Source organism: Danio rerio, chromosome 8, assembly GCF_052040795.2.
Source record: "Danio rerio strain M-AB ecotype USA chromosome 8, GRCz13ab, whole genome shotgun sequence".
In the NCBI taxonomy this organism is placed as follows: domain Eukaryota; kingdom Metazoa; phylum Chordata; class Actinopteri; order Cypriniformes; family Danionidae; genus Danio; species Danio rerio.
The window spans coordinates 15742167-15766300 of NC_141028.1; the positions used below are offsets into that span (position 1 = coordinate 15742167).

The 24134-nt window shown below is 35.5% G+C and overlaps 1 protein-coding gene across 7 annotated transcripts in view; it reads left to right on the forward strand.

Annotated features, from left to right (window-relative positions):
- The window catches only part of doc2g (double C2-like domains, gamma), a 170529-nt gene that overhangs the window by 130751 nt on the left and 15644 nt on the right, over nucleotides 1-24134 (forward strand). For all 7 annotated transcript variants that reach the window (XM_087262535.1, XM_087262534.1, XM_087262536.1 and 4 more), the window contains 2 exon segments: nucleotides 19914-19995; nucleotides 23592-23688. In XM_087262535.1, the coding sequence (XP_087118661.1) occupies nucleotides 19914-19995; nucleotides 23592-23688 (179 nt within the window).

The following is a 24134-nucleotide window of genomic DNA, read 5'->3' on the forward strand; positions in this document are numbered from 1 at the left end:
GATGGGTTGCGGCTGGAAGGGCATCCGCTGCGTAAAAACTTGCTGGATAAGTTGGCGGTTCATTCCGCTGTAGTGACCCCAGATTAATAAAGGGACTAAGCCGACAAGAACATGAATGAATGAATGAGTTTTTGCAACAAATTAGACACAACATTTCTTCATGACACCTATAAATACATAAATCTATTTTCATCTTAAATTGGAGTTATATATTTATATTATATAAAAAAAACATGACTTTAGTAGTCATACTACCCCATTTATACAGATGCTTCCCAGTCCCAGTCTCTTAGTTTTTTCAAACCTTTGTCTGTGTCATTCAGCCTGTAACTCTCAGACTAGCCTCAGGTCACCAGACCTTCATTTCTGTGGAGTCTTAGTCTGTAATAGAAGAAAGACGAAACTGGACACAAGTCAGGATTAACTGTAGAGGAACTGGAGGCCAATCAATACTGTACTCATTCCATTGAAGCAAGAAGAAACTAAATCTCTAGATTTGTAGAAGCAGCACATGTATTTTTTTCCCACTGTTGAGATGTTTTTCTCAGGCAACAGTGTGTCTGAGTTTAACAGGAGAAGCTTAGGCAGGAAGGCTTACCCACAATTCTCTCTTTCTGCTATGTGCATGTGAATGTAATCACCATATCCAGGTTGCTAGAACGAAATCCATTTAATCAGTGTGTGGCGAAAGCAAGGCTACAGGCGTTTTCAGAGAAATCCAGGAACCAAATCAGCCTTCCAAACATTTCATGTGTAATTAATCAGGCTAATAATTTGTGGATGCAACCTTTTCATTTATTAACTAAATTATTTTTAGCGCCATCACTGATTAGTTCATTATCTTCAGTGGAGATTATGTGTGTGTGGAGGCAAACACGTATACGAAGTCATCCATTTTTTGGGGATATTATCTGATAACTGATAATTCATTTTACTTTAGAGAGGTTTATTATCTTGGGCTGCAAAGATAAAAAAGCACAGTCTTATCACATTTCGTTGTGAAACATATGGAAGCTTGTTTCGCCTAAAGAGTGAAAAATTGCATTTTATCACCAAAATATGAGAAATAGTTTTAAATTTACTGTTTGATTTAATAGTGGCAGGTTAAAGCTATGCAATGTTTTCATCTTATTCAATGGTCTGTTGAAATTCTTGATTCTGATTGGCCGGAGGGTGTGCTATACAATCGTTTAGTGTCCAACTCAAGCATTAGTAGTAATCATAGTAACTCATTGACAGTTGCCAGAGCCTTCACTTCTCTGTCTAATCTCGAGGACAGATGTTTGCTTTACCACAGAGCTGATGAGGATCAACCAACTCGCAAATATGCTCCTAAATATTTGAGGTAGAATATAAGAGGTAGCCTTAGTCATGATGAACACACACACAATATCCCTCTCTCTCTCTCGCACACTCCCTCTCTTGATGAAATGAATGACTGAATCAAAGCGAGAATAGCTAACATCATATCTGATGACAGTTTGGTCAAATATTGTGCTGCAAATACAAATACTTGTTCTATCTTGATATATTGGTTTTATCTATACTGTAACTTAGCAAATGATCATGAAATGAGCAGGATAATCAATGGCTTGCTATGCGTTTAGGGATTTTGAAAGCAAGTTTAATTCTTTACCTTTACATTTTTATTTTGCAGTTCTCTGGAATATTTGATTCTGATTGGTCAGTCGTGACATTCCAAGACATGTTATTCCCAGATAACTGAAATTAATAGCACAGATTACGTAAGTTAGTGTTTGTTCCATTTCAATTCAATTCAATTCAGCTTTATTTGTATAGCGCTTTTACAATGTAGATTGTGTCAAAGCAGCTTCACATAAATGGTCATAGTAACTGGAACAGTGTGGTTCAGGTTTTAGTGTTTAAGTTCAGTTCAGTTCAGTTTAGCTCTGTTCAGTGTGATTTAATCATTACTGAGAGTTCAAACACTGAAGAGCAAATTCATCGATGCGTAGCTCTACCAATCCTGAACCATGCGAGGCAGTGGCGACAGCGGAGAGGGAAAAAAAACTTCACCTGATGGGAGTGAAGAAAAAAAACCTTGAGAGAACCAGACTCAGTTGGGCACGACCATTTTAATTTCTCCGCTGGCCAAAAGTCTTGTGCAGAAATTCATTCGCCGTGGTTTATGCTGGAAGATGGCCTCAATGAAGACTCGTCTGTCCCTGGAGCGTCGCTGGAATCAGACTCATGTTCTCCACTCCCCATGACCATCAGCGCAGCAGCAGCTCAGGATATGGCCTGGTCCCGAATATGGAATCCTTGGGATCATCACGTCGCTGGTCTTGGATCCAATCAGTGACTCCGCCTAATCTGAGGACCTCAGGATGAGTATCCCCAGGTGAAAATAGAGAATAAAGAGAATAATTAGCGTAGCTGCTGTTCATAGTGTATATAAGCAAGATGTAGAAGCCAGTGTGGAACCCGCTAGGTGATGCACTGAGTGTATGCTTTACTAAACAGATAGGTCTTTAATCTAGTTTTGAACTGGGAGAGTGTGTCTGAGCCTCGGACATTACCAGGAAGGCTATTCCAGAGTGTAGGAGCCATGAAAGAGAAGGCTCGACCTCCTTTACTTGATTTTGCTATTCTAGGTACTACCAGAAGCCCTGAATTTTGAGATCTTAAGGAGCGAGTTGGTTCGTAGCGAGACAGAAGGTTGGTTAGATAAACAGGAGCTAGATTATTTAGAGCTTTATAGGTGAGAAGTAATATTTTAAATTCAATACGAAATTTAACAGGCAGCCAGTGTAAGGAGGATAAAATTGGGGTTATATGATCATATTTTCTGGACCTGGTCAGAACTCTGGCTGCTGCATTTTGTACTAATTGAAGTTTGTTAATAGAGGATGCTGGGCAGCCAGCAAATAGAGCATTACAGTAATCCAGTCTCGAAGTCATAAAAGCATGGACTAGCTTTTCTGCATCTGAGATGGATAGCATATTTCGTAATTTAGCGATATTTCTCAGATGAAAGAAGGCAGTTTTTGTGACATGGGATATATGGTTTTTAAAAGTTAGATTGCTGTCTAATATGACACCCAGATCTTTTATAGTAGAGCTAAAGCTAACTTTGTATCCCTCTAATTGTAAATTGAGTTGCGAGATCTGCTGTGTGCAAGATTTAGGCCCAATAAGTAATAATTCTGTTTTGTCTGAGTTTAAGAGAAGAAAATTGTTGGTCATCCAGTCTTTGATATCTTTGATACACTCAGTTAGTTTAGAATACCAATACCATTTATCATACCAACTTTGCATTTAATGGGCCGTTTTTACTGAGTGGTTTGGTACGGTTCGGTTCGCTCAATGGCCGTTTCCACTGTCAAAGGATACCTAAAAGTAAACGGTACCATACCACTTTTTGGTCACCCTTTGCAAAGGGTACCTAGCACAAAAAAAGGTACCAAAAGGTGGTGCTAGATGCACAGCTAAACGCTATTGGTTTACAGAATTACGTCACTCGCAGAAGTAGGAAAATAAAAACAAAGGAAGCGGCATTTTTAAAAACACAGCCGAGACATTACACCGTAATTATATATACACATAATAATGAGCTACGGTTGACCCGATCTCAATCAAACTTTTTCATCGTCTTGATGAGCAGCCACAAAGCCAAGAAAAATTCTGTTGTGTCCTGTTGTTGTTTTGCGAGCCTGTCTAAAAGTGCAAGCGGTTTCACTTTCTCCATAGAGCTGGATATATTTGAAATAACAAACTTCCTACCAATCCTTTCAGAAGCGGACAAACACGAGAGTGAAGCATAAAAAATAAAGCAAATAATGCTTCTGCAACCTAAAACATGAACAAACTGCCATGTTTAACTATTATCATCACGTTTTGGACTATTATGAACTCTGAATGATGGAATTACTCTCTAACAGAGGTTACATGTGCAGATGAAGATTTAAGACACATATGAGAGGTTTGCACTAACTGTAGGCTATATGTCATGTTGTTTTTAACCCCAAATAAGGACTAAATGTAAGCTGCGTGTAGTTTTTCTGTAATTGGTAACATATCAGAGACTGTAAGGGGCTGTATGTGTTCATATATGTTACATTTATTTATTTATTTATTTATTTATTTATTACATATAATCACATGTTACAGTAGGCTATTTCACACAATGATCGGCAGTTATAATTAAACCATGTTCATAGAAAGTTTAGTAATGAACATTTCTACACAAGTATTTATGTATATAAAGCATCTGTTGTTTTGTTAGAAGTGATTCTCATATGATATATGAACAACCAGTTCGGTGTTATTTGCTCAAGTAAAAATTACGTCATTTGAGACTTTCTGCCAAACACCACGCCCACCAAAAGGGTACCCTTTTGGCAGTGGAACTGCAAGCTTGATAAAGGTGCGCCATACCAACCCGTACCATACTATATCTCTTAGTGGAAACGAACTCAGAACAATGTTTTGTGACTAATTTTTTCTTTTGTGTCAAGTAGCCCTGTAAAAAGCAGGATAAAATACATTCAGTTGTTTTTTTTTTCCCGCAGAATAAACCCCTTCAGTCCCCATGTTAGTGTATGCTCCAGTCAGATGTTTTCATTTCTGTTAACTTTGCCTTTAATTGTTTGCCTTTGAATAGGTGTTTTCGCCAAATAAAGCCCTTTAGACTTATACACCAGTAATCTGCTGATAAGCCAGTTGGGTTATATTTGATAACATACGCCTGGAAGTACTTTATCCTTTACTTAATGAATGGTAAACCACTGATTATCCATGGGCGAAGCAGTGGCGCATAAGGTAGTGCTGTCGCCTCACAGCAAGAAGGTCGCTGGGTCGCTGGTTCGAGCCTTGGCTCAGTTGGCGTTTCTGTGTGGAGTTTGCATGTTCTCCCTGCGTTCACGTGGGTTTCCTCCGGGTGCTCCGGTTTCCCCCACTGTCTAAAGACATGCGGTACAGATGAATTGGGAAGGCTTAACTGTCCATAGTGTGTGAGTGTGTTTGTGAATGTGTGTGTGGATGTTTCCCAGAGATGGGTTGCGGCTGGAAGGGCATCCGCTGCGTAAAAAAAACTTGCTGGATAAGTTGGTGGTTCATTCCGCTGTGGCGACCCCAGATTAATAAAGGGACTAAGCCGACAAGAAAATGAATGAATGAATGAATGATTATCCATTGAATGATTTTTGTTTAAATTTTTATGGCTATAGTTCTGACATTTTCCTCGTAATTGCAAGGAAAAAGTCATAACAGTGACATTTAAACTTCAGAAATATGAAGAAAAAACACTGAGATTGAAAAAAAAACTTGATTTATTTTTAATCCAGTGGTAACAGTTGACTTTCTAAGAAACTAAATTTTGTATAATAAATATTTGATTCTATTCTTTGAGGCTTTATTAGGTTTCAATAAAAAAAATATTGTCTTGTTTAAATAAAATATGATCAAATGACATGATCAATAAATATTAAAGCATGAATGTTTTCTTGTCAAGTAAATTGGGTCCATCGTAACCTAATTTTGCAAATCCTCTGTCAGTCATTTGCTTTGATGGTGAACAAACACGTGAGTGGTGAACTGTAATCCAGCTGAGGCTCGCATTCATGAACGCGATTTGCCTTTAAGCAAACCAGTTAGAGCGAACATCACATAAAATAATTAATATTCATAACTCAAACACGCTTGGCACAGTTTTGCTGAGCCGCTGACAGAAATTAAACTTCCTGAGGAGCCAAGACATGAACAACAGAAGAGAAGAAAAGCTGTCTCTGCCCCCAAAAAAAAGCTCTTTTAATATTCACACCATATCTGTCACTTCACTTACTGGAAAGTTCAGGTTTGTGCTTTCAAGTTCTTTATCGCTTGAGTGTGTTTGTGGCAACTAGGCTTTAAAAACTGATGGTATTTCTAATGTGTATTTAGAGGCTGATGAGATTTAGATGTGCCCCCACTTTTCACAATGTGTGTGTGTATGCAATGATTATGAATGAGACCCCGTAGAGTTCAGCTCTATTTTCATCTGGCCCACGGCATCACCACATAATTAGAACAGACAAGGGAATGCAGATATTATTGCACATGCTCTAATTAATGTCATTACACGGGACACAATTTCAATAGTTCCGCTTTCATCTGAACTTGTTGCGATGTCAAGACATTTAGGCTCGCGTTTGAATGTGCATTTAAACGCTTGTCGCCAAAGCGCAGACGTCCTGAATGTACGTTTTCCACTAATTGCTGAAGCGATCAAGTCATAATGTAATTAGTGGCTAATTCATGGATGCAGGTGCGAATTAAAGCTGGAGTGTGTCGTTTTCTAAATTCAGGAATACATTCTCGTATCTAAGCTTGTTGTGCAGAATCAACTATAGCATGTCAACACTAGGTCTCTGTGGTGCTTTTAGAGATGTTGTTAAAGAGATTTATGCATCCCAACACTGCAACATTGACTCAAGCAATGGTGTTCGTAAGTAGAGGGACTGTCTGTTTGACTTACTAATGGTATAATTCCAAAAATAATTCATATTGCATCCAAAGAGGTTGTAATATATACTTAATTTGTTGAACAAACATCAAATGGGCTGTATGCATGATGCGCCTTTAATACTGCCAATGACTTTGTAGCTGTGTTTTGCCCTGGATGATGATTTAAGATGCTATACTCTAAAAACAATTGTAGGGTCAAATATGGACAAACCTAATGTGGGGTCAATGGTTGTTTTTTTTCCAATTAAACTTAAATTTAACTTTTTAACCCAATAGTTGGGTTTATTTTGAGTTTAGTTACGAAGATTCATTCATTCATTTTCATTTTAGAGGTGTGGAATGAACTGCCAACAATTCTACACAGCGTATGCTTTACACAGAGGATTCTCTTCCAGCCACAACCCAATACTGGTAAAGACACACACACACACACACACTACATACACTACGGCCAATTTAGTTTATTGAATTCATCTATACCGATGTCTTTGGATTGTGGGGAAAATCAGAGCACCTGGAGGAAATCCACACGAACATGGGGAGAACATGCAAACCCCACAAAAAAATGCCAACTGACCCAGTCAGAACTCGAACCAGAAAAAAATGGGCTTATTGCCATTGTGGCTATTTATCTATGGTAAACTCCAGTCTGTGATTGTCTACAGCACTGTTGCTTGTAAAAGTCATTACTGGTTTGCATAAATTTGTGTCAGCTTTATCACTGGACACACCCACATTTGGTCCAAGGTTATGTTAGTTTTTAAATTTTCATAAGTTTTAGTTTTTATTTTGTTTTGACTTCTTGTTTTCAAATTCAGTTAGTTTTAATTAGTTTTCAGGTTGATTTACTTATTTTTGTTATTTATGATTTACTTATTTTATATTTTGAAATTTTACATTTTTAATTAGTTTTAGTTTAGTTTTTATTAGTTTGTATTGTTAGTTTTAGTTTTTTTTGTAAATTATAATATTTGTTAGGTGCAAAATTCTTAATAATTAGAATAAATACTGTATAATAAAAACTCAACCAAAGCTAGGCTACTTTTTTGGACACAAGAACTCTACCATCTACCCATCCCAAGTAAAATATATGTACAAGGGTGCTTCTGAGGTTAGATACACAGTAGTGATGGGAAGTTTGGATCTTTAAGGCGAACCGGATCTTTTGTGACAGTCTTCCCATGTTTGGACGCAGCATATCAAAAATATGTAGTCAGCAATCATAATTTTTAGTCAGTGAAAACATCACCATGATCTGAAAAGTTTCTTACAATTATGTTTTGCAAACCAACTGACGCTTAATTCACTTATTTAAATTCTATTACGACTTTCTGTTATGAAATAAACGTAGGTTTTGCCAAATCCTATCATTTAAGCCCTTGGTTTACCTGCGCTACAGTTGTTCAAGTTTAGTTCAGTCACAGCAGGCTGTCATGTACTGTTTGTGTTCGGTTCACTAAATGACGCATGCAAAGTATCAGCAGTTCACCGCTTCTCAAAACTGATCTCAGTGTACTGTTCTAATAACTGAATAACCCTGTATATATTGGTTTATTTTGAGTCACAGGGGGTATCAGGCATTATAAAAAGTAAGTTGTTTGTGGATAAGTGCTGAACGTAACTGGAGACTAGAATCATTTCAAATGATTTAGTTTCATTAGGTCAATTGGTTTAACTGATTCACTTAGAAGAACCGCTTAAAAAGAACAATTCGTTCAAGATCAATAATACAAAAATAAAACCCATTATTGGGCATAAATCTGTTAAATGTATATTCTTAAGTGTGTGCTCGGGTTGTATTTAATGTAGTCACCATGCTGCTGTCATGTGCAGTCGTTGTTTTTGATGCGGTAGCAAGAGCGAGGGTGACTGGAGGGGGACTGGCTTGATCTGGTGAATGGCATCAGGATTACAGACTCTGGAGTGCCATACGGTCACACACCTGGCAGCAAGGAGTAAATGGATTTAATTCTAAAAGGCTTACAGAATGTATTAAATACATTTACAAAGGCCAAAACGAAGGACGTTTTTGCTATAATTTTAGTTTTGTATGTGCATAATAGTTGCAGTTACTTCTGGTTTTTTTAAAAACTAAAACTTTAAAAACTTTCATTTTTATTTTATTTAACAAAAAATTTTTTTACAATTCTAATTTTCGTTTTTTCATTAATTTCCATTAACTATAATAACATTGATTTGGTCACCAATGACCGCTATAGTCAATCGTGTAGCTGAAGTTGGCTGAACATTGCTAGCTTTCCATTAAAATGAATGGATTGTTTTTGCTTTGTGTCGCTGGTGGTGTGAATGGCGCTTGCTTCTGAAATCCATGTCTTTAGCCACATTGGTGGCCATTAGGTGAACTGTTTATGTTCATACTCATGCACAGGTTTATTCTTTGATTGAAAGTAATTAAAAAAAGAGATGCAAATACCTTTGCAGCAATGTATTTCTAATAAACATCTATGTTTTTCAGAGCTTCTGAGGGGGTTTTTATGAATATGAAAATATGTGCTGTTGTCTTGTTCAACAAATTAGAACAGTAGAGATAAGTAAAGAAAGAAAGCATATCATATTGATATACATATTTGCACAAGCTCTGTAGCTCACTGGAGTGTTGACAAAAGATAAGGTCCTTAAAGTTACATTATAATGGTATTTAATGATAATTATAAGATGTATTTGAGACTATATAGATCTGGCTATAGTAAGGCTGTAGTTTGAAGTTAACCCTTTTCTTTGCCTGACACATTGACATTACATACAGTGCAGAATAGCTTTTTTGGCATTATCTTGAACATTAGAAGCATTCGTTTTATGCGCTCCAGAAAACCTCTTCTTCATTCTGACACATATAAATGTCACATCCTTTTTGATCTTTTTTTTCCTGGTAAAAACGCCCCAAGTCCTTTACATAATAATCAGCCAGAGCTTTGTAGACAACCTAGGAAATCAGGGAACGCTACATGCTGTTCACACATTGACAGAAAAAAGTGAATAATACATAAAAGCTTTTACATATACAGTCTTTCATTCAACAGTTTTGTTTTCAAAAAGTAACTAACACTTGTATTCAAGGATGCTTTGAATTGATCAAAAGAAAAAGGTGACACTTTACAATAAGGTCGTATTAGTTAATATTGGTTATCCATTCATTAACATGAAGAAACAATGAACTACACATTGATTACAGTATTTGTTCATGTTAGTTGATGAAAATACAGTTGTTCATTGTTAGTTCATGTTAACATGCTGCATTAACTAATGCTAACAAGCATTAATTTGAATGTTAATAATGCACTATTAAAAGTTAAACTATGATTAATGAGTGCTGTACAAGTTTTGCTCATAATTAGTTTGTGTTAGGAAATACATTAACTAATGAAATCTTATTATGAAGTGTGCCCAAGTTACAATGAGTTTGTATTTCAAATAAATAGATTTCTTTTGATCGTTTCTTTCTGATCATCAAATTTTGAAAAAGGGAGAGTTTTATGGTTTAAACCAGTGTTTCTCAACCACGTTTCTAGAGGCCCACCAACACTGCATGTTTTGGATGTCTCCTTTCTCTGTCACACCCATTACAGGTCTTTCAGTCTCTGCTAATGAGCTGATGTCTGAGTCAGATGTGTTTGGTTATGGAGACATGGAAATGTGCAGAGCTGGTGGTCCTCCAGGAACGTTTGTTTCTGTTTGTTTTCATACTTTTTTTTACTAATGTAAATGTAAAAAAATTTAAATTAGTTTTTACTTTTTAATTTATTAAAGTAATGTTTCTTAAGCACCAAAGCATATAATTTAAATGTTATCTTATTTGTAGTATAATCTCGAAAGTATTGTGCATCAGCAAAGACTGAAAATTCAGAATTGCAACCACTAGAAAAAAATTGATTTATAAAATAAAATGAAAAACAGTTCCTTTAAATTTAAGTGTAAAAAAATACATTTTTTAATGTATTAATAGTTAAATAAACACTGTACACTCACCGGCCACTTTATCAGCTACACCTGTCCAACTGCTTGTAATGCAGATTTCTAATCAGCCAATCACATGGCAGCTACTCATCACATTTAGGCATTTAGACATGGTCAAGACGATCTGCTGCAGTTCAAACCAAGCATTAGAATGAGGAAGAAAGGTTATTTAAGTGACTTTGAATGTGGCATGGTTGCCATGACTGACTGGTCTGAGTAATTCAGAAACTGCCGATCTACTGGGATTTTCACGCACAATTTTCTCTAGGGTTTACAGAGAATGGTCTGGAAAAGAGAAAATATCTAGTGAGTGGCAGTTCTGTGGGAGCAAGTGCCTTGTTGATGCCAGAGGTCAGAGGAGAATGGCCAGACAGGTTCCAGTTGATAGAAAGGCTGCAGTAACTCAAATAACCACTTGTTACAACCGAAATATGCAGAAGAGCATCTCTGAATGCACAACACGTCCAGCTTTGAGGCAGGTGGACTACAGCAGCAGAAGACCACACCAGGTGCCACTCCTGTCAGCTAAGAACAGGAAACTGAGACTACAACTCACACAGGCTCACTAAAATTGGACAATAGAAGATTGGAAAAACGTTGCCTGGTCTGATGAGTCTCCATTTCTGTTTGCGACATTTAGATGTCACAATTTGGCATCAACAAAAAATTGCATGGATCCAACAGCATTGATTCATCTTGTCTTATATCAATGGTTCAGGCAGGTGATAGTGGTGTAATGGTGTGGGGGATATTTTCTTGGCACACTATGGGCCCATTGGTACCAATTGAGCATTGTGACACAGCAGGGAATCCAACCTAGTACTAGTAAGGTGTACCTATTAAAGTGGCCAACTTAGTTTATAAATAAATATGTTTTTCAGACACATTACAAATATTTTGACTTTTTTGACATCATACTAAGTACATGCATGTTGCCATGTAACCTACAACACCACCTCTTCCCCATAATTCTTTGAATATTAAGCGTCAATAGATATTATGTATTTCTAATTCTGTGCAGTAGGTATTTAGGAATGTGTAAACCATCTGTGTATTACTTCTGATGTGAGTTTTTATAAAGTAGTAGTAAGCGTACTTGTGCACTTATCTAGTTAATAGCGATTTTGGTGAAGTTATTTTAATGCATTTGTCAAAAACAAAACAACTTGCATTGCACTGAAGGTTAAAACATTTCACAGAGCATGCATTTACCCATTGCTGCTGTTTGAGATAAAGAATAATAATTAGATACTAGTACTGTGCATCTTGGACAAATTACAAATGACACTTCAGCTTTAGTATATATAAATATTATGTCAAATGTGTTGTTGTTGTTGTTTTACCCTGCCAGATATGAATTTGCTGCAGGATACAATGTAAGTCTATACGTCTAGGACTCGGTAGACTGGGGGGTGAACATATTGAAAATGTCATTATTATTATTCCAGATTTGCTCTCACTATGCAGCATCCAATATTCAAGCCTGTCTTGTCGTAGGCGTCTACATTCTATCCATGCCAAATTCCTCCTTTCATTCATGACTGACGTTTGTCATTGTGGACAGGCTCTTCCCAGACGACACATATTCTTTTAATTACCCAGATGACGACAGTCTCCTTAGGGCTAGATCTGAAGTGAGCCCCATGGTGTCAGGAATAAACCTTGCTGGAGCTCTTCTTGAGAAGGACATCATGCGCCTCGTGCTTAACGTAATAGCATCTAATATATAAGCATGCTTAGCATTAGTCAACTTTTAATTGAAAGGATCAGTTCGCTTCCAAAATACAAATTTCCTGATGATTTTCTCACCCCCATGTCATCCAAGATTTTCCTGTTTGCTTTCTTCGTTAAAAAAGAAATTAAGCTTTTTGAGGAAATTTCCCCATATTATGGATTTCAGCGATGCTCTATGGTTTTATCTTCTAAATTGCAGTTTCTTCGTAGTGTCAGGGATATCAGGGCTTCCTAAACGTTACAGCACATGAACCCCAAAACTACAATGCCAGTGACTCGCGACCCCCAATATCCTCTGAGACGGTTATGAAATAAATGAACCTTGCACACAACGGCGCACATATACCAAAAGGCCCAAGTCTATTCATCATGTAATTTTAAAGATCGTTACTCAGAGACCATCCTCCATTTTCAGTTGTGGCCTGTATTTATTTTTGATGTAGGTCAGTGTTGTAAAGGTGCCAGAAAGTTTAACCTGGTGCTATTAAATCAATATGCTGTGTCTTTAATACAACGCAATTTTATTTGCATGTTGCTTTTTTTAATATAACTATTAACTACTATTTTTTTTCTTCTGTAGGTTATTGATAAAATATGGTAATTGTAATGGTTTAATAATATGAACTAGATTTTTGGAAATCACCAAATGACCCCCTCCTGACAAGAACATCAAAATTCACTACATTGATCTCGTATTTAAAGGGGCTGTTGCTGCATATCATCAAATCACTTATATTCCTGCATAAAAACACGCTTTCTAGCGTGAAAATGTTGCACGCTTTTTACCAAATTCATTTAACTCAACAATGGAAGATCAAGTTGTTGCGTGTGGTGTGGCTTTGCTCCACTTATACAATATGTGTCCGTATGTCTGAAATATTCTGAAGCAGCAATACTGTTTTGTATTGTTGCATGAGATTTCTGCTTTTTTAAAGAAAAAAAAATGCACAACATTAATGCTCATCGGTAACTGGGCAGTTACTTTTTTAATGTATGCCCCTATTAGAAAACATCGTAAATAATTGGAAATTAAGTGACCACAATAATCAAACCCTTGGGAACAACTTTGATCAAATCCAAAGTTTACAGTGACTGTGTTCTTTGGTCCTCTCAAGCGGTGGACTACATTCTGATTGTTGGGATTGTTGCTAGATCGGATACGGTTGTGGCCAGAAGTTAATAAGAATTATTTGTTATATTTATTAAATTTCCCATTTATTGTATTTTATTAATGTCTAACCCTACCCCAACCCTAAACCCAACCATCACAGTAATGTAAAAACAGTTGTTGTACTGAATATTATTTATGCTATTTATTAAATTACCCAATAAATTGTATTTATTTAACACCTACCCCCTCCCCAACCCTAAACCCAACCGTCACAACACTGTGAAAATTAAAATTTTTGTTATACAGTGTCATAAAAAAAGCTGCTATATTGATGTGCATATCGCACTTCTCGCCAGCCGCGTATTCGATTAAGACTTTACCGATTGGTTGCCACCGAAGCGCGTCATAGCTCATTACCATAAAGTTGACTTGATTTCAACTCTCCAGGATGCCCACACCGGCGAAGATGTGCCATGCTGCTGCTCCTCACCTTTCACCACTGGTTCCCGTTGAAAATAAATGACTTTCGGCTACTTTGATGCTCTCACCACTTTCGATGTAAGCGCACAGTTAGAATTGTGTTGTTTCAACTCATTTTAAATAAGTAGTTTAAACAGTAAATTTTTTTTTTTTTTTTGAGTGAAACTTGTATTTACCTATTGAAAATGTATGTATGTTTTGACAGATACATTTGTGGTGTTTTTTTTTTTTTTTGCCTTTAATACTATAGAATAGAGGCTGGAAAAGAAGGAAGCTTCATTGGAGAGAGAGAAAGTGAGGAATGGGATTGGTAAAGTTTATTGCACTCTGAGTTCATCGATTTGGTCTGAATTTTCGCACATTAAAAATAAATTCAAACTCGAGTTTTGTCAATCACATTTATACCCGCAAGACGTTCGTCCATCATTAAAAAAATTTGCATTGGGTAAGATATTTCTAATTTTTCCTATCCATATCAAGCACTGTAAAAATGCTGGGTTTCACACAATCAATTTATGTTGAGGCAACATGAGGGAATTAAGTTGAAACAGACTAGTTTTTACAAATTTAAGTTTAAAAAAAAGAATTATGTTAATTTACCTTTTTTCTAAATAAGTAGTTTGAACAAACCGCAAACAGTGTTATGACAATTTTGACAATTTGCCAGATTCTGCTTATAGTCCGGGACTAATCTCACAAAAAAAAAAAAAAATAGGTGTAGAGGTGCTCTGATTGATTAACTACCAGTTACAAACGGCTGATAATCACTTCTAAATAATTGATTGGGGATCTGTTAATTTGCTTATCTCATGGAACCAATTTCATTTTGACAACAAAAGACACACACCTGCTGTCAAATCAGACATGTTTGCCATCATGCAAGTTTATACTCTTGAGTAAAAATAATAATAATGCTTGAATTGCATGGTGAGATACAAGTAATACATCTTTATTAAGTAACTTTTGAACAATTTACTTTAACATTAACCACTATCCAGTCTATAAACATATAATTTGTTTTGAATATTGTTTTTTTAAGCCTGACTTAATATGGATAAAAAATAAATAAATTGAAATGATATAAATTGTGTACTTCAGTTAAAAAGTTAATCAAAACGTTTTATTTTTGTGTTTCTCCTGCTAACCAAGACTACATTTCTTTGATCAAAAATTTATCAAGAATTTATTTTGTGAAATAATTGTTTGCATTTGAATATATTTTAGCAGTAACCTAGTTTTAGCAGGAACATTTCTTTGTATTTTATAATAATTTGTATTTTGTAATAATTTGTACATATAATTTGTAGGTTATTCTGTATAAAATGACAGCCTTTATTGTTGCTTTTCATCAGTTTAATGCATCCTTGATGAATAAAATGATTAATGTCAGGAAAATTAGAACATCCCCTATTAATAATGCTATGAGGAAGACTTCAAATTGGCCTAAAGAAAATCCTGAAGGGAGCAGCCTTGTTGTTGTAGTATTTATTTAATCTCCAATGCAAATTATATTTGTTCTTTAAAGTTAGGCCCTCGCATAAAATATTTACATACTGTGCTACTGATGAATTTCACACCATATACACTGTATGCATACCCTAACATACACAGAACACCAAAGTATACTTTTGGGTTCATAAATAAATTATACCTTCCCAAATACCCCACAGTGTAACAGTGAGATCATCCTGGCACTGTAAAATGTGGTTCCCAGTAAGCAGGAAGCTGCTCTTACATATAAATATATAAACAACCGTGTTTAAATGTTCTGACTCTTTACAGATTAATTTATATACAGCACTTCTCACAGGACATAACATACAAAACGAATGGGATCACATTAAAAAACCATTAGAAACGCAAAATCATCCTGTCAGTGACATAAAGCTTGTCACACAGAAATAAAACATCATTAATATTCTGACTAAAAAGTCATTAGGTAAAGCTACTGATTCGTTTCTGATTAATACTTCGACATGTGCTCTACCAGTCAATTGATAGCTAAAGATGGTCTCATTTTGTATCGAGTCAGCATTCAAGCATCTGTTATTAGCTTCAACAGCGACTCATTAGTCCAGTGGTGATCATCCAGTGGTAAATCATTTCTGGCACCAAACACACAGTGCTGTTAAATAATAATCTGTCAATATTACGCAGTTGTCGTTTAATGGAATCTAACAGCATGAATGCAAGTGTAATGTTGCTTTTGCACAGCCCTTCACATTAAGAAACCAATTTTAAAAACAATAGTTACAAAAACAGTCTGTATCTGTAGTCCTTCAGAAACCATCTGTTCAGAATAATTGGACTAAAGCACTATTACTAGCATACACTTGAATGGAATTATGCTCACTTTTTATTTACTCTCCCTGAAGTGGTTCCAAACCTTCAATCTTTTGAAGAAAGCTGAAAACATGTTCATCAGAAGAAAGAAACTGAAAAATGATTGAAACAAGACAGGGGATTGTTATTTAAATTTACTGCCTTATTTAGTTTGGTTGAATTACACTGGAGTTTGTTTTCCCTCTTAGTGCGGTTCGTTTGTGCAGGTGTGAATGTAGCAATCGTGCTCGAGTGCGCTCCAAAAGTGGACCAAAAAAGTGTACCGAGATCTCATTGAAGAGGTGGTCTCGGTACGCTTTCAAACAGACCCTGGAGCGATTCGTTTGGTGAGAACAGGATCCGAACTAAGACAGACCAACCCGCAAAAAGTACTGCATAATTTTGGATTAATTCAGCTGCTGTAGTTCGATGTGCTGTGCATAATGAAATGTGGAGGAAAAATATTTGTTGACAGTGCTTTACCAACAATTTCAAACAGAGAGAGCAGGAAAAACATTACCTGGTGGATCGTTGTTAATATTTTCGGAAGATAACTATGTCTCAGTTTAGCTAAATTAATTCACGCCTGGGCATTCACTTAAGCGCCTGTGGCGCAGTGGGTAGCACGATTGCCTCACAGCAAGAAGGTTGCTGGTTAGAGCCTCAGCTGGGTCAGTTGGCATTTCTGTGTGGAGTTTGCATGTCCTCTCCTTGTTTGTGGGGGGTTTTCCCCTCAGTCCAAAGACGTGCTATAGGTGAATTAGGTAGGCTAAATTGTCTGTCTATGTGTGTGAATGAGTGTGTATGGATGTTTTCCAGTGATTGGTTGCAGCTGGAAGGGCATCCACTGCGTAAAACATATGCTGGATAAGTTGGGGGTTCATTCCACTGTGGCGACCCCAGATTAATAAAGGGACTAAGCCAAAAAGAAAATAAATGAATGAATGAATAATTCATGCCTCCTCCTGAAGTGTCTTGCGATGCACCTTCACCGTTTGCTATGCATTAAAACATTGTTTTCCAGGCGCAGCCACACATCTTTCAATACATTCAATAACATCTGGCCAATAAGTGATGTGGATTTTGTCACATGACTGCATTTTGGTTCTTTTCAACTGTTCGGACCAAAGCTATCAGTGCGGTGTGAAAAGAACCCAAAGACGACAGAAAAATGCTGCAATTTGTTGCCCTTGGTCCTGACCAAATGAACCAAATCACAGATGTGAAAGCACCCTTCGGTCTGTTTTCTTTAAAAATAAACAATCTCCACTGCCTGATTGATATACAATATAATGTGTGTCTCAGAATGTACAAGAATCACTGCATAACATATGACAATTTATTTTACCACAGTATTTTCAATGGTGTTTCTGCGCCAGCCTGCTGCTACAGATGGCACATGTGTGTAAATGACTTTTAATCTCGTTTTACGCTTGAACAACTAAATGAATGCCGAAGTCTATATAACTGATTATATTTTAAGCACATGACAACATCAATGCTGTAAAAGGAACCTTATAAAATTTTAAAAAGTCACATTAACGTTCACCGAAAGTTTATCAGTATGGAAAGACACATTAGCTGTGCATATACCCCTACAGTATATACCCTTTCATTAAAATCACATTTATTATGTTACGTATTGTTTCATTGTAATTCATTGGGAAATTTACTAGCAATTTCTCATTGAAACTAGTTGTAAAATTAATCCTACACAATTTTTTATATATATATTCAGACAGTTTATTAAAGTACACATTCACTTTAATGCATTTTAGTGATATAAGACAAAATTATTATCTCTCCTGTGATTTTCTTTTTTTTTTAATCTTTATCAAATATTTCACCAGAACTGTTTAATGGAGAGAAGATTTTCTTCAACACATTTTTAACATAATAGTTTTAATAGCTAATTTAATTTGTCTATGCCATGATGACAGTACATAACATTTTACTAGTTATTTTGCAACAAACAAGTATTCAGCTCAATGTTGAATTTAAATGCTTTACTTTTAACTACATTAGCACGTTAGGTTAGCTACTGAACAACAGGGGTTTGTTCTGTAGCTAATTTAAAAATAATATTATCTTCAGGGGGACTAATATTAATAAACTTATTAGTTTTTGCATTTTTACAAAAATATGTTTTTCATTCTTGCTATACTAATAGAAATAAGATTTTCTCAGAAGAATAATATAAAAGGAAAAAATATAAGAAATATAGAAGAAAAATATAAAAGGAAATAAAGGGAAATTAGGCAACAGGAGATAAGCTTGTTCTGTTGAGGATATATATCATATATATTGAGGATATGCAGATGAAGTCAGAATTATTAGCCCCTCTGAATCATTAGCCCCCCGGTTTATTTTTTCACCAATTTCTGTTTAACAGAAGGGAAATTTTTTTTAACACATTTCTAAACATAATTGCTTTAATATCTCATCTCCAATAACTGATTTCTTTTATCTTTGCCATGATGACAGTAAATAATATTAGACTAGATATTTTTCAAGACACTTATACAGCTTAAAAAGACATTTAAAGGCTAAACTAGGTTAATTAGGTCACCTAGGCAGGTCAGGGTAAATAGGCAAGTTATTGTATAACGACGGTTTGTTTTGTAGACTATTGAAAAAAAAAATTGCTTAAAGGGGCTAATAATTTTGACCTTAACATGTTTTTTATTTTTTTTATATAAAATTGGATTTTATTCTAGTAGAAATAAAACAAATAAGACATTCTATGAAAATTTCCTTGCTCTGCTAAATATCATTTGGGAAATAAAAAGGGGGGGGGGGGTCAAAGGGGGGCTAATAATTCTGACGAATTAATCTTCCTTAAAGTTAGAAATGTAAATTTCTATGCAAATATTTTTAAACTGAATTAAATGATAAAAACACACATAAATAATAAATGTTTTGGTAACTTTATGGTCAATGTTGAAAGCAATCATGACTGTTTTCAAAAGTGTTTTTTAAATTTTGGTCTGTAAAAATGCTGATTACCATTGCAGATCCAGTGATGGGACTATTGTGTATGTGCACATTGCGATATCGATGCTGTAAGAATATATATTGTGCAGCCCTAATACATATTGTCATTTACTTTCAATCAAGTTTACAGTCAAGCTTTTCTGATGAGTGAGCTCAAAAAAGGACATCAAATAGCCTATTCTTTCTCAATATATTCTTTCTGATACTGTAACTTTATAAATAGACCTTGGAGAACAGTCTTTAAAAAAAAAAAAAAAAAAGCAGTTCATGACCCTTTTAAATGTTGTTTTTCACAACTCGCCATTGACTGGTGTAGATGGTAAAACATCACTTACATCACACCCTGATGTGTTTTTTCCCATTCACACATGTCTCTTTCCATCTCCCTCCTGTGTGACATGTTGTGTAGGTTGATATTTCCCATGAATAATAAATGATGAGTCCTGATTGGTAATCCACTGATGACTCCACTGAGCCGCAGACCTTGTTGGATGCATCATCTGTCCTCCAACAACCTCTCAATCCATTCATTCCATCAATCCTCAATTAGAGATTATCATCTCTCCTTCTGCAATAGACTGAATGAATCACCAAAAACACCACCAACATCTCGCTCCACAAGGTCTCTCTTTCACTCACATTCGTCATGCTCTAAAATGAGCTCCTAAAGCCTTGTCTGTGTGTGTGTTTTTTTCTCTCTCGATTGTGTTGCGGATGTTTGGAGAGCCGAAGACGCACCAGGCTAATGATTTGCTTTGATGTTTTAGAAGTTATAAAATTCTCACTGCGGAGGAATGATTCATTTCTGCTTATTTCTCTGTCTCTTTATCAGTATTTTGCAGCCTGACATGGGAAAGAAGTCCAAATATAAAACCACAGTGAAGAAGAAGACTCTAAACCCGGAGTTTAACGAGGTCAGGTTTTCCTATTAAAGGTGTGGTTACATAAGGCTGCACAATTAATTAAGATTATAATTCAAGAATAAAATGCTAATTCCTTTCCCTTTAAAGTCTACTTATGATGCAACAGAAGATTTTCTTTTTAATTTAAGGCAGAGCATTGTTAGTAGTTTTCCCTGTTTAATAGTCACAGCTAAAATATGGGAAATATGGATATAGTCATAGTCATGCAACCCCTTTTCACTTTGTTCTATTGTACACTGAAAAAAAAAAGTTAATTAACAGTAGTCATTAGCTCATGGTTCATGAAGGTTTTTAGTTTATTTATAATTTTGAACTACATTAGGGGATCTTGATCTCTGCTTATATATATATATATATATATATATATATATATATATATATATATATATATATATATATATATATATATATATATATATATATTAAGGGTGTCACAATTTCGATTTTAAATCGAAATCGATCGAAATTTATGCTCAATTTCGATTATCAAATCAAAAAATTGAATCGTCGATGCTGCCACGCCCCCATGGCACATCAGATTGGTTTGCCAAGCAGGAAAAAAGCAGGCTTGTTGAAGTGCTTGTTAAACTGCAGACGCAGGGGACCCGTCGACAGAGCTTAAACCCTCTCCTCTTTCAATGAAGTCGCCGGTGTGGAAGTATTTTGGATTGCCAGTGAGTTTTGTTGACAACGTTCGTGTTGTCGACAAAAAACACAGTTTGCAAGCTCTGCTATGTGCGTATTAGGGTTCGTCCGATAGACAACACCAGCATCGCGATCCTCCGCCCCGCCCCCGTTGCACACTCAGGCCCTGTGTACACTAATATGTCTTTGTTTTTAAATGGCATTTTAGAACGAAAATGATCCACATCCACACTAGCGTGTAGCATTTCTGAGCAGCCCTCCTTCCTCACTACCGCTGAAAACGCACATCACGTGACCACACACACTCATTCACACACAGACACAAACACAGCCATGCGCTCGAGACAGCGGGTCAGTAGACTGCTTCAATCTTTCAGTCACTTGTACTTAGTCATTTTAGCGAACACCTCAGATACTGTTGGCTGGTTCCTGTTGGTTGTGCACCTTTTTTTACAGACGCCATTAACGACACAGATCACTGCCTATTCACGAGTCCCGCATAAAAAGTGATTGACAGGTGGTAATTATGTGTGTAACTTACCTTCATTCATTTACTGTGTGATTTGTTTATCGGTAAAACAAAGAACATGCGGGTCAGGTAGTTTAAACAGTAGGCTACAAATAATTAATTTGTTATTAATTCATTAATTATTCATAATCGAAAATCGAATCGAACCGTGACTTTAGAATCGAAAATGTAATCGAATCGAGGATTTGGAGGATTGTGACACCCTTAATATATATATATATATATATATATATATATATATATATATATATATATATATATATATATATATATATATATATATATATATATATATATATATATTATAGTGTAAACCTGGTAATGAGCTGCAGAAACTTTTTTAGTTCCGTTGTCTGGATTTACTATACACCACGTGACAAAAGTCTTGTCACCTACGTAAGTTTTAGGAACAGCAAATAATCACTTGACTTCTAGTTGATCATTTGGTATCAGAAGTGGCTTATATAAAAGGCAAAGGCCTCTAGATTACACCTATTTTACCAAAATTAAATATAATCATGCCTTGATTTTTAATTATTTAATTAGGACAGTAAGGTCTGACTTTGCTTTGACTAAAGTCTTGTCACTTAACAGAAATAATGGACATTATAGAATATAAAGTCATGGTGCTGTGGAAAATTAATATTGTGTATGAGCTTGAGCTTGGAGGACTGCATCCACACCTCCATGCAATGACTTAAATAACTTATTGATAAAGTCATCTGGAATGGAAAAGAAAGCGTTCCTGCAGGACTCCCAGAGTTCATCAAGAGTCGTTGGATTCATCTTCAATGCCTCCTCCTTTATTTACCCCAAACATGCTCAATAATGTTCATGTCTGGTGACTGGGCTGGCCAATCGTAGAGCACATCGACCTTCTTTGCTTTTAGGAGCTTTGATGTGGAGGCTGAAGTATGAGGAGCGCTATCCTGCTGGAGAATTTGGCCTCTCTTGTGGTTTGTAAAGTAATGGGCAGCACAAATGCCTGGATATCTCAGGCTGTTGATGTTGCCATCCACTCTGCAGATCTCACGCATGCCCCCATTCTCAATGTAACTCCAAACCATGATTTTTCCTTCACCAAACCTGACTGATTTCTTTGAGAATCTTGGGTCCATGCAGGTTCCAATAGGTCTTCTGAAGTATTTGTGATGATTAAGATAGCTCAACAGATGATTATCTGAAAAATCTGCCTTCTGCCACTTTTCCAAATGATCAACTAGAAGTCAAGTTATTATTTGTTTCTATTACAACTTGAATTGATATACTCTATCTATGTTAGGATGTGTATATATTTGTTTTCAGTTCATTATACAATAAATGGTTTCAAACTACTAAAATTGTTAGTAAAAGTCACTTTTTAAAATGGTAGTTGCATTTACATTTAAAAATGGTCCTACAATGCAAATCGGAAGCATAAAAGGAAAGAAAACTCCTGTGAAGCATGAGCTACAAGCAACACCTAATTAACATTTATTTTTAGAGTGAGTTTAATCCATTAATATTCATATTTATATGTGGGTGAACAGAGACTGTGTGCAAATTGCTTCTTGAGTTTTGATTTCTGGGAAAATGCTAGACATTATTTTAATGTATCATTTTTATTTGGCTATTTGTATGGGTATTTTACTCAGAAACCTGAATGGATTTCTTTCTTCTGAACACAAAACAAGAAGTCAATTGGGACCAGTAACTGTTTGGTTAACCACTTTCTTTATAGTATGAAAAATACTATGGAAGTCAATGAAGACTGGAAACATTTCGGAAAGTAAAAGGTTTAATCAGTTTTAAAATAACTTGAAGATGAGTAAAAAATGAAAGCATTAACATTTTAACAGTATTAATATTGAACTCTTCCTTTAAAAATGTGAGGAAAAAAAAAAAGGTTACTTACAGTTTTACCTTCCCAAGCCAAATAAGACCACAGTCTTGTTTCACAGGTGTATTTTTGGCAATAGCAGCAAACCATTGGGTCAGTAATTGCTTTTTAATAAAATTATTGATCTTTTATGACAAAAATCATCATTATATTAAGTAAAGATTTTGGTCCGCTAATATATTTTGTAAATTTTCTACTGTAAATATATAAAAACTTATTTATCTGACGAGTAATGTGCAGTGCTCATGATAAAACATGATTTAAACAAACTTTAAATTTGATTTTATTATGCATTTAGATTGTTTTTAAACCAGATTTGTAATAGTTGTAAATCTGTCAAATGTTGTCATATCATAACAAACCATACATCAGTATAAAGCTTATTTATTCAACATTAAATGAATAAATAAGCTTTCTACTGCTTTCATTATTCAACCCTGGTTTTGTGGTCCAGGGTTACAGTTCTGCTCATTGTGATCACATATGTTGTTGTTTTTCCTCCACTAAAATCCATGTGTGTCCTCTTTAAACCAGGAGTTTTCCTATGATGTCCCACATGATCAGCTCGCCAAGAAAACCCTGGAGATCTCAGTCTGGGATTATGACCTGGGCATGAGCAATGACTTCATAGGTGAGTTTTACGAGGAAAAACATGGTTTCTATTGAGGACTATGGGGCAAAGCTTTTGATCAAACATTAAAATCAGTAAATATCATTATGAAAAATGGAAAGTACTTAAAACTTAAGTATAGCAGAAGGGTTAAGAGGATGATTACACATTTAAATATGAAAGGTTGATAAATAGTTAGAATTGTTGGATATATAGTTAGTGATTGGTTCTATCTATCTATCTATTTCTGTATATTTACTGTATGTGTAATATATATATATTTTATAAATATTTTCATTCATTCATTCAATTATTTATTTTACTTTTCGGCTTAGTCCCTTTATTAAACCAGGTTTGCCACAGCAAAATGATCCGCCAACTTATACAGCACGTTTTTACGCAGCGGATGCCCTTCCAGCCGCAACCCATCTCTGGGAAATATCCACACACACTCATTCACACACAAA